This window comes from Perca flavescens, chromosome 15 (assembly GCF_004354835.1).
Source record: "Perca flavescens isolate YP-PL-M2 chromosome 15, PFLA_1.0, whole genome shotgun sequence".
Classification (NCBI taxonomy): domain Eukaryota; kingdom Metazoa; phylum Chordata; class Actinopteri; order Perciformes; family Percidae; genus Perca; species Perca flavescens.
In genome coordinates, this window is record NC_041345.1 from 6,399,635 (window position 1) to 6,410,902 (window position 11,268).

Genomic DNA, 11,268 nt, shown 5'->3' on the forward strand with positions numbered 1-11,268 from the left:
CAGATTTTCAAGCATTTCTCATATTATATTTATTGAATTGCTGCACTTTGTTTGATGTTGACTCTGGCTATTGTATGCTTACAGAAAAAGGCAAAGCACAGGGGTCTGTCCTGCACATATTAACATATTCAAATTAACATTGCAGTTTGATAATTTGAAACATAATGACATTAAGTTAAGGAGAAAGCAAACAGGTTCTTCAACATTAGAAATAAAATGACAGAGATTAAAACAGAATACCTTTCACAATTTGCTGATAGGAGTGTGCTGCTCCGCTTCCCCAAATGTAATGTGGACATGAATAACAAACATGTACAAGCAACATCCTTAATCACAACTGTTGTTGCTATTGTTTTGGTCCATGCCGTTTACACAGCTCCACCCTTCACCTTCCTTTCATTCCTTCACTTTCTCATCTTCATCTACAGCTGCTGTCAGAGAGTACTTGCAGCAGCCACACAGAGGTACTTGAGTTTCTCCACAGCACACTGACCAGGATAAAGTATCACACTACATGAATATACTTGATTAGGTTCATCAGAAAGAAATATCTAAAACTGAGCGCCTGTAGATTGACGGTTTTTATCCGTGCCCCTAGAAGGCATCTCTGATCGGCTTGGGATGGTAAACATGATCATTCTGTTTGCAGTTTAGTAAAGACTTTCATTGCAATTTGGAGCTGCAGACATACAAAAGTGCCTTCTGCAGCTATATCACATTTGATTCCTTATGTGCTTTTTCTCATACTCAAAAACTAGAATCATATAAGGGTTCGTAATAGGACCAAATGTTTGTCCTTGGGCTGAGAAACTCAGGGCCTCTGGGAAGTGAAGGATAGAAGGTGAGCTCTCAGAGTCCACTTCTGATGAGCGACCCCAACCCTGACCTGGAACTGGTTGGAAAGGGTGTGGATCCTGCTGACGGTTTTGGGGGCAGGACTCAGATCTGGCTGAGAGGCAAGAACTTCTGGTAGTAACTCTTGGTTACATCAATCATCAGGTCCTGCGTGCACTCTGGGAGCTCTCCTGAAAACAGACCTGAGAGATATAGACAAACACAGGTAAATACCTGACAGATCAACATAAAGTGGAGGGGTCAGGTGTGCGTTTGTGTGGCGTGTAGCTAACCTGGGCATCCAGAGAAGACCGTAAAAGGCGGCACCACGGTCTCAGGAGGGAGCACGGTGTTGTCTAAGATCTTGCAGCAGTCCTTCAGCACACAGCGACGACCCTGCACACAATACACCAAACTAAAATTAAACTTCTGAATGACTCCAAGTGTTTTCTCTTCATTCTGTTTATAACATTGTGGTAAACAATCGATTATGGCTATTCAGAAGAACTAAGCAGTAAGCAGTACAGCCAAAGGCCAACTAGCATGTGCATTCTTCTGAGCCTGTGTGAAGAGGATATACGTGACACTCCATACCAGCAGGTCACGGTAGTCTGTATTCGTCATTCAAAATGGGAAACCGGAATACTGACAGGGATTCAAGACACTATGCTAATTAGCACATTAACAAGACAGCCCGATGTTGAAAGAACAAATTGTATTTATCGTGCGCTAGCAAACAATCACACAATTACAAACTGTTTCTGCTAATGAGTTAAAAGGTTAAAAAGAAAATCTTACCTGATATAACAAGTTTGTTTTCGATCTCAGGCCCGTGCTTGTTTTTCTCACTTCCGTTTCTCTTCTCATGCACTGATTCGCTTAAACTGAACAGCCATCAGAGTGATCTCTTTCACCGATTGGCTCCGTCGCAAATTCAACATGCTCAATTGGCCAAAAAGACACCGACTTGTGCCAACGGTGTGGAACACAACGCAAAAACTAGGGCAACAACGCTCAGCGACGGGCCAACAATGGCTGACGGACAACCTTCGGCCTGGTGTCTCAGGGCCTTAAAGGCCCTGAGACACCAACCCTGATTATCGGCCGCCTGGCGAGGTCGGTGACTTGAGTCTGTTCGGTGTGTTCCGTGTCATCGTCAGTCGGAGGAGCCGTCGGCCTTCATTTGGGCCGATTTTACCTGTTGAATCGGCCAGCGGGCAGTCGGACTCAATGACCAATCTGATTGGTGGAGCGCTAACCCAGAAATGACGAGCGGGATGAGTGACGGACGCCTCTCAAAATCTGACAAAAATCTTTTAAACTGACCTTTGTCAATCTGAAATGAAGACAGATTCAGCAACTGCACGGCCAATTTCTCGCTTAAAATGTTTCCAGAAACACGTTTCTCGTGAACTATTTTCGTAAAATACGAGATCGTATTCCGAACGAGCCGCCATTATGGTCTGGCTTTGAAATTTGGGAGAAGCCAGAACCACGTGACACGTTTGTCCAATCAGCCGCCGGTTTTAATTTTTGGGGCGACAATACAGATTAGTGCCGCCTGCTGTTAAGGACGTATTACTTCTACGTACGCTCAAGTCGGCGTCGCTTCAGTGTCTTCCAAGGCACTTTTTTGACCAACTCGGGGAAGCAGTCAGTCCGACTCAGATGAAGACAATAAGAATCATAGGAATATTGTGTGTATATAGTGACAATTACTCCCAGAATGTACTTTTCACGGGATAATACAGGGATTGGGCTAGGTATGAAGTGTATGTTGCATATCCACCATTTTAAATTGTTCCTGCTTTTTTAATTAGCTTTTGTTACATTATCTGTTGTTTATCATTAAGTCCTGCACAGTCAAGTAATTGTGTTATTTCAAGTATGACTGTTTGGACTCTGTTAATATCTCAGGGTACTTGCCTGTTGTTTTACTTTTATTTACTAAACACTTTTTGTACTAAAATTAAATTCCAGAATCAAGACATAATTATGCACAAATACCAGACTTCTCTGTTTATAGAAGCATTTTAAATTAAGCTTTTTTTTAATTGTGGAATCTAGCTGGGCAATGATAATAAAATGTAATCTGCTCCTGCTGTGGCAAAACTTCTCAACTGCAATAACATTTGAAATTTTTAATGAAATGTGTTCCTTTTTATATTCCATCAAAGGTCTGTGCATGCTCAAAGCAGCCTTCCTGCAGTTTGCTGCTGCGCTCAGTTAGTCTGAACATGACTACCATGTGACTGCTTCACCACAGGCAAGAGGAGACACTGCTTCTGTTTATGTCCCCGCTTACTGTGGCAGAGCTTTGTCTCCATCATCCTTTTCTGCGACTTGTGTGTGTGTGTGTGTCTCAGTGTACACGTGTGCTTTCATTCCACTCACTATGACACAGTTCTTGCCAATGTGGACGTAGGAACCAATCTGTGCTGCGTTGACCACACAGTCCTCCTCGATGAAGACGTGGTCTCCGATGTGCAGCGGGAAAAACGCCACTCTGGAGGGAGCAATGGAGGGCGGGAGCAGAAAGAGATGACGTTCAGGTGTTTGTTTAATGGGCATGAAGCAAACAGAAACCACGTACTCCACATACAGCCTGTAATTGTGCCTGTTCTTTCGTGGCGCAAAGACTGCACTCTATTGTATACCAGCTGAAACAATTAGCCAATATTTGATAAACTGACAGAATATCAATCTGCTACAATTTGCCATTAGAGAAGGATGCTTTACCCTTTGCTAAACTTCTTGAAAGGTGGTCGAATGACGCTCCGGCTCTTCACCACACAGTGTCTGCCCACCCTGACATTAGCCAGGTCTCCTCTAATGATGCAGTCATTCATGACAATAGTCTGGAAGAGAAAACACACACACACACACAGTAAGGTATATATATATCACAGCCGAACAGAGTACATTGATAACAACATAACTGCCCTGACAGAAAGCTGTATACTACACCGTCAGGCAGGTTTATCTTTGTTTTTCCTTACTTTGCCATTGAGTACGATGTTTTGACTCCCACACAGCACTGACTGTCTGCTCACTTTGTTGCCAGAAGCCTGAAATGCAACGACAGAAATGGTTAATAACTGTAATAAAGTGTGTTTCTGTCTTTACTGTCTATCTAAACTGAGCACAAACAATTAGTTCAGTTATCCAACGCCCCGTTTAGCTTCGGTTAGCCAAATAGCAAGCGACTAGCTAGCTAACAACGGCTTGAAAATCACACATTACCGTCTCAATGTACTCTGCTTTATTGTACAGTATTTCCGACAACTCCATGGCTAGGAAAAAATATAAGATATATATATAATAAAAATATTTAAGACAGTGGGACTGAGGATAATTCAGCAATAATAATCCTCTTATCTGTTTTGCTTTTGCTCTCAGCTCTACTGTCAGCACCCAGATTTTCTTCTTCTGCAGACTCTATGAATGGTTGTTCAGACAATATCAGTTGAGTGCCAAATCATCGATGGATTCCAAACAATTGAAAAACAGTCCACTAGCATTTATATTTGAGTTGTATCGTATACTAGTTATAAATATATTAAGTATTTTGCTCCTCCAGGTCATTTGGTAAAGTAATTATTACACAATTATACTAATCCGTTATTGATTGTTCTTCCCTGAGCTGAATTCTATCTCCTCTGCAATTTTGCATTTTACCTTTCATCAAAGTCAATGTTTATAGTTAGTTAGTCTATTTAGTAAAAAAAACAGACAGCACAAATTAAATAAAGATGCAAAAATAAAAACAGCTTGAGTTGTGCGCATGCGTGACCCCGTTTCTTCTTCGCCTTGCACGCTGGGAACCACCAGAGTCACTTTTCTCCGTCATGGCGGCCCGTGTCCTGCAGCAGTGCGCCCGCACGCTCGCCCGGCCCTCGCTGAGGCTTTCCTCCGGTAACCTGGCTTTCAGAGCCGCTGTCGCCCCGGCAGCAGCCATTCACCGACCTCTATCCTTTGCCGCAGACAGCCGGAGGACGCGGTGGGTCGGTCAGAGCAGGGTGAGTCTCCGGTAACATTGAACAGCCGTGGCCTAGCGTCATTTCGCTGCTGTGACCTACCGACGTCTTTCAAAACTGTCAGGCTGACCTAGCCCGCTAAACTTGCATGGTGGTATGCAAGCAGTTTATTTTACAATAAGTAAAAAATCTGTTGGCATGACATCCTGCCCGAAGTCCACGAAACCTTGTAACGTTATATTTTTGATAACACAACAGCCATGTTTTGCTTGTTTGCTAGCTAGCTAGTTAGCAAAGTAGGTGAGTTCATTGACACATTTGTGTTGTTGGCCCCTGTGTCCCCTGTAATCTGGAGCCATATGGAGGATGCTTACATTTCAACCTAATCGCCTCAAAGGTCACAATAAGGATGATGTCAAGTTACAAGTCATTATGCATAATGCAAGTTATATATTAGCCTACCTGAAGTCAGTAAAGACGATGGTATTTATATATTATAGCATATTTAATTAAATGGAGCCATAACAATAGAGGGAAGAATACAAGTTGGGACTGATCTCAGGTCATCAGGTAGTTTGTTTGACAAAGCAAAAAGCACCCTCACTGGATCTCTTTTCTTGTTTCAGTATAGTTAAAACATCTGATAATCTAAGAAATCAAGACCAGACTGCTGTTAAGTAGGTCATAAATTATTAGTATTGGAGAGTCAAACCATATAAGTGCTTAAAGACTATAGGTAGGAATTTAAAGTTGCTTTTGTATTGCACTAGGAGCTAGAAGTGATGGCAAGTACTGGAGTCAAGTGTTCAGGTTTGCTTGTAGCCACTTTCTGTTATTTTTCAGCACAACCCAGGAAAGAGAGTGTTACTGTAGTGTAACCTGTTGGATATGAATGCATGAATAATAGTGGAATAGTACCCTGCTTAACAAGCACTTTTGAGCTCCAGCCTGCTAACATTTTGACCCACAGATGGAAAGAGCACATACATAGCTTCAAGCTGATTCAGGAGTTGGTATCTTTGTGTGATCACTGCCTCTTCGCTGTCTGTGTGATGGCTTTTGTCCACCTCATCATCCCTGCTCCTGACCCTCCCCTCTGCTCTTCCTTCTTCATCCTTAGATCCCCTCAGTGGGCGTTTTGTGCCGACAGTATGGGGACCTGCCCCCCCTCACCATAGAAACCATCAAAGACCGCGTCATGTATGTCCTCAAGCTCTACGACAAGATCAACCCTGAGAAGGTGAGAGAGAGAGAGAGAGAGAGAGAGAGAGAGAGAGAGAGAGAGAGAGAGAGAGAGAGAGAGAGAGGATCAACTAGCATAGAAAATCAGGCCTGCTGCTTCAGCTCACTGACAGTTAAAACAAGGAATGCATTGTGAACAATTGATGCGCTGTGCCTGTTACTCAACAGGTTACATGATGTGATGATGTTTTTTGTTTTAAAATGTGAAGAAAAACCTCAAATCCTTGAATTTGAATGTTTTGTTTTTTTTAAATTATTATATTGGATTTATCTATCATCAATTTTGGACCTGCTTGAACAGTGATTTTATTATAACCTGCAAACAAGACATTGAGTTCTTCTTTGGTGTACGTGATAGGCTGATAAAGTACGCTTTTTTTACTTTGTGCTGTAGGTAAATCATCCAGCTAATGAGAAGTAATCATTAATAAATGCTAGTCAGTGTCTGTTTGTAATATCAATGATTCATATCCAGACAGAGCTGAACATGGCTCAGTATGCCATCCTCTTCTGTTCACAATCCAACTAAAATGCCAGCGACTGTGAGAAATGGCGTTTCTAATGTCCGTGTTCCTTCCTGCTCCACAGCTGCAGACAGCCTCCCACTTCATGAAAGACCTGGGTCTGGATAGTTTGGACCAGGTGGAGATCATCATGGCCATGGAGGATGAGTTTGGTGAGTCAGCACGTCGTGTAGCTGCTAGAGGATGGATACCCGAACCGGGCCGGGTTTGGACAGATATTTAGAAATGATGTTCGGGTCACATCAGCGCGATAAGGCATTGAACATTTTTAAATTTAAAAAAGCTTAACATGTAGGTGCGCGCCTGTGTTAACGTGCGCTTGTTTCTCCCTGTGCGCTGATGGGCTCATCTGTTGACCTTTCCGAATGACCTTCCTACAAACGTACATGTGTCATTAGTATGAGGAAAAAAAAAAACAAGATTTTAACCGGCTCTGTCGGACGCGGCCGGGCTCAGACAGAAAAATGTGGCCCGATGCGCACTCTAGTGGCAGCTAGTAGGGCTGCACAAAATTAGGGAAATATCTAATTGCGATTATTTTGACTGATATTGTGATATGATTCATGATATTGGAGGGAATGATAATTTTTGTATCATCATTGGGGAAAAAAAAAAAAATGAAGTGTGATTTTTTTTTTTTTTTTTTTTTTTTGTGAGGATCTGTACCAAACAAAGATTTATTTTTACATTTAGTCTGTATGTAGGATAGGACCCTCGGCAGAAAAGCCAGTTGGAATGATCGGTCTCCCCGAGTTGGTCAAAAAAGACCCTCGGAACACACCAAAGCGACGAGACGTAATACGTCTCCATAACAGCAGGCGGCGCTAATCTGTATTGTCGCCCAAAAATGAAAACCAGCAGCTGATTGGACGAACGCGTCACATGGGTCTGGTGACAGTCTGGGTCTGGTGACCGACAGACTGTCATGGCGGCTCGTTCAGAATACGATCTCATATTGTACTAAAATAGTTCACCGAAACGTGTTTCTGAAAACATTTTAAGCGAGAAATAGACGATGCAGTTGCTGAATCTGTCTTCATTTCAGATCGACAAAGGTCAGTTTAAAAGCTTTTCGTCGGGAGGCCTCTAGCTCACCCGGTAAGAGCGTGCGCCCCATGTAGGCTGAGTCCTTTGCAGTGGCGCGGGTTCGAATGCTGCCCTGTGCTGCGTGTCATCCCCCATCATGTCTATCCACTGTCACTATCCAATGAAGGGAAAAGCCCCCAAAAAAAATAATTGTAAAAAGAAAAAAGATCTAGTCACTAGACCCTCTAGTCACGCTCATTCCGCTCCCCTTTTCCGGGTTGGCACTCTACCAATCAGTTGGGTCATTTAGTCTGACTGCGGGCAGTGCCCACCCCGCCCATTATTAATGTCAAATCGGTCAAAATGAACGCCGACGGCCCCTCGGACGGACGACACCGAACAGACTCGAGTCACCGACCTCGCCAGACTGTCCAATGGCCGATCATCGTCTTGGTGCGTCTCGGGCTTTACAGAAAACGTGAGCCTGCGTTTCGGACTTTTTTTTTTTTTTTTTTTTTTTTTTTATTGTGTGTATTTCTTCTGTAGGCTTTGAGATCCCCGACGCAGAAGCAGAGAAGTTGATGACTCCCGAGGACATTGTACAGTACATCGCAGACAAGAAGGACGTTTATGAATAATGTGCTCTCTGCTATAGTTCACTACAGAGGCAAGTCTCTCTGTCACTCCACCATCTCAGTTACACACGTGCATTCTGTTGTTGGCTCATTGGTTCCTGTGTAGTCACTACTCACCAGTATTGTGTATTTCTTCCAGAGAGGTTGACCTCCCCCATCTTGACCCCCGCAGGAAGTACATTTCCCACTTCCTCCCCGTCTGCTCTTCTGTGCATTAGGGCATCGTCGACGTCAGCTGCCGTGTCCGACTGTATTTAAATGAACATGTTCTTTCGGAGCTTAGAGAAAAACAAAATTCAGAAGTTATCACAGTTTTGATTTTTTTTTTTTTTTTTGTTCCTTGCAGCTCTACAATGTGGTTTCGATGTATAATTTCTCATGAATAGATCAATAAATACACATGCTGTATAGTTGTGTGTCTCTGCTGTGATATTCATTCCCATATGACAAGAGGAGCATTAACATGTCAAGTTAAAATGAATATTAAAATCAGAAAATAAAGGTGTGGCTTTGATACAAGCCATGTAGTAGAGTCTCAGTCTGAAAGTCATACTATTTTCTCAACCCACAAAACAGAATTCAGTCCTTCCAAGATTTTTCACTGAGATCAATGCATTTAGGGGGGTGGTCCAGGTCTAGACAATCTCCTGAACTCCAAACTGAATGTCAGAATAGGAAAGAAAGGTGATCTAAGCAACTTTGAGCGTGGCATTGTTGGTGCCAGATGGGTTGGTCTGAGTATTTCACAATCTGCCATTTCTAGGGTTTACAAAGAATGGTCTGAAAAAGGAAAAACATCCAGGATGCTGCAGTCCTGGGGGGCGGAATTGCCTTGTTGATGCTAGAGGTCAGAGGAGAATGGGCCGACTGATTCCAGCTGATAGAAGATCAACTTTGACTCAAATAACCACTCGTTACAACCGAGGTATGCAGCAAAGCATTTGTGAACATATGCAACCTTGAGGCGGATGGACTACACCAGCAGAAGACCCCCGGGTACCACTCATCTCCACTAAAAATAGGAAAATGAGGCTACAATTTGCACGAGCTCACCAAAATTGGGCAGTTGAAGACTGGAAAAATGTTGCCTGGTCTGATGAGTCTCGATTTCTGTTGAGACATTCAGATGGTAGAGTCAGAATTTGGCGTAAACAGAATGAGAACATGGATCAGTCATGCCTTGTTACCACTGGGCAGGCTGCTGGTGGAGGTATAATGGTGTGGGGGGGGAATGCCATCCTATCAATATGGGCCAACATTTCTAAAGAATGCTTCCAGCACCTTGTTGAATCAATGCCACAAAGAATTAACTCTTGTGTGGTCCTTCGGGTCCTTGTGACCCAAAGGACAAAACAAGGGTTAATACAGCACCTTAGTGCTTGTTTGTACAACATTTTGCCCAGCTTAAACTGTGTTTAAATGTGCTCTAGAAACAAACTTTCTTACTTTACAAGAGACAGGGTTTAGAGAGCAATTCTCAACAAAATAAACGGAAGTACATAACCCTTGTGTTGTCCTTTGGGTCCCGGTGACCCGAAGGACAACACAAGGGTTAAGGCAGTTCTGAAGGCGAAAGGGGGTCAAACCCAGTATTAGTATGGTGTTCCTAATAATCCTTTAGGTGAGTGTATGTCACTGGGACAATTTTCTGCAGAACCAGTACTTTTATTTTCTGACATTACTTCTGTACTTATACTTCAGCGGAAGTGTGAATGCAGGACTTTTACTCAAGTATAATATATCCAATATTTCTTTACCACTGGTTTTACCTTTGTGTTGACTTCGGGTCAAATTGACCAGTTTTCAATTTTTGTTTTATATCAGAAAATATGGGACTTAGAAATAAGCGCTGAAAATGTGTAGAAGATTAATTTAACAATTTTAAATGTTGGAAAAAGCAAAAACAAACTGAAAAAAGGCAAATAAATTTAGAAAAAAAAGTGATTTTTTTCACGGTTGACAGGAAGACAACACAAGGGTTAAATTACATTTTAGATTTAAATGATTACAAATATTACTTGGTTTTACCAAGAAGCAGATGAGGAGGAATAAAGAGCCAAGAGGAAACCGCTGAGTCATTGTTAGTCTTTTATTGTGGGTTGTACCCAAGTTTTACAGCTTTGTATGACGGCTGCAGGAGCCAGAGGGTTACAAACAGTAATCAGTATACGAGTACAGCCAACAGAAGACCTACTACTTACTACTCTACACCTTAGTACAGATTCTCTTAAGAGCACTAAAATCCAGAAAAATAGAGAAAAAAAAAAAAAACAGAACAAACCAAGCAACAAAGGAAGGAGAATAAAAAGATTAAATGAAACCAAACAGACAGCATCAGAGGAGACATTCATTATTAGAGCACACTGGAGTTGGTTTTCTATACCTTGTAATATCAGGCAACTTCGTTTTTGTCAATTTTTATACCCATACAAATAAAGATTGTCCTTCAAAAAGTGCAGTTCCCCCCCCCCACACACACACAAGTCCTTTGATAACCCGAGGAAGACATTTGAAAATAAAAAGGTACTTCCCGTTTTGTTTGTAAGAGAGGAAGACTTCCTCTGGTTGATTATAGACACTGTTGTTTATATTCTCATATATATATATATATATATATATATATATAGTTTCAACAGTCTCCCAAAGCAATGTGCATAATAGGTTTACAGGTGATCCAACTACACACTGGATTGATAGAATCTCTATTAAAAAAACATTGTAGTTGTGTAAAATTTGCAGTTTCACCGGCCTCACTCCCCTCGGCTTATCGAGGAGACAAGCTGTGAAAATAAAGAAATGGACTTCGCAAATCTTAACCTGTCCTCCTCTCCTGCTACAACTGGCCCGACGGTTGCTAGGTAATGAAGTTTTTTTTATTATTATTATTATTATTATTAGTAGTAGTAGTAGTAGTACTACTACGATTCAACGATGGCACATCATGTTTGAGGAATATTACTGGGAATTCCATCTCAACTGTTTTAAAAAAAAAAAAAAAGGTTCGGGAATTTTTTTTATTTTTATTTTTTA

General features: G+C 41.9%; 2 protein-coding genes and 1 long non-coding RNA gene across 3 annotated transcripts; 1 reads left to right on the forward strand and 2 right to left on the reverse strand.

Moving 5' to 3' along the window:
- Positions 1 to 4,277, reverse strand: dctn5 (dynactin 5). Its single transcript, XM_028600160.1, has 6 exons — positions 4,078 to 4,277; positions 3,834 to 3,902; positions 3,574 to 3,692; positions 3,229 to 3,340; positions 1,128 to 1,230; positions 1 to 1,037 (listed from the first exon to the last, which is right to left on the reverse strand). The coding sequence occupies exons 1-6, from the start codon at positions 4,123 to 4,125 to the stop codon at positions 940 to 942; spliced, it is 549 nt and encodes a 182-aa protein (XP_028455961.1). The 5' UTR covers positions 4,126 to 4,277; the 3' UTR covers positions 1 to 939.
- LOC114569979 (uncharacterized) lies at positions 1,657 to 2,009 on the reverse strand. Its single transcript, XR_003694441.1, has 2 exons — positions 1,923 to 2,009; positions 1,657 to 1,888 (listed from the first exon to the last, which is right to left on the reverse strand). It is a non-coding gene; the product is annotated as an uncharacterized LOC114569979 (long non-coding RNA).
- Positions 4,278 to 4,619: 342 nt separating the features above from the next.
- Positions 4,620 to 8,648, forward strand: ndufab1b (NADH:ubiquinone oxidoreductase subunit AB1b). The gene is made up of 5 exons (XM_028600161.1): positions 4,620 to 4,853; positions 5,932 to 6,051; positions 6,642 to 6,729; positions 8,150 to 8,270; positions 8,378 to 8,648. Exons 1-4 carry the CDS (start codon positions 4,683 to 4,685, stop codon positions 8,239 to 8,241), a joined length of 471 nt encoding a protein of 156 aa, XP_028455962.1. The 5' UTR covers positions 4,620 to 4,682; the 3' UTR covers positions 8,242 to 8,270; positions 8,378 to 8,648.
- Positions 8,649 to 11,268: the final 2,620 nt, after the last annotated feature.

Coding starts and splice junctions, on each gene's coding strand:
- dctn5 (XM_028600160.1), bottom strand. CDS start 4,125: ATGGAGTTGTCGGAAATACTGTACAATAAAGCAGAGTACATTGAGACG. Junction 3,341..3,573: donor TTCAAGAAGTTTAGCAAAGG/GTAAAGCATCCT, acceptor TGCTCCCTCCAG/AGTGGCGTTTTTCCCGCTGC. Junction 1,231..3,228: donor TTGGCAAGAACTGTGTCATA/GTGAGTGGAATG, acceptor TATTGTGTGCAG/GGTCGTCGCTGTGTGCTGAA.
- ndufab1b (XM_028600161.1), top strand. CDS start 4,683: ATGGCGGCCCGTGTCCTGCAGCAGTGCGCCCGCACGCTCGCCCGGCCC. Junction 6,052..6,641: donor ACAAGATCAACCCTGAGAAG/GTGAGAGAGAGA, acceptor CCTGCTCCACAG/CTGCAGACAGCCTCCCACTT. Junction 6,730..8,149: donor GGCCATGGAGGATGAGTTTG/GTGAGTCAGCAC, acceptor TTTCTTCTGTAG/GCTTTGAGATCCCCGACGCA.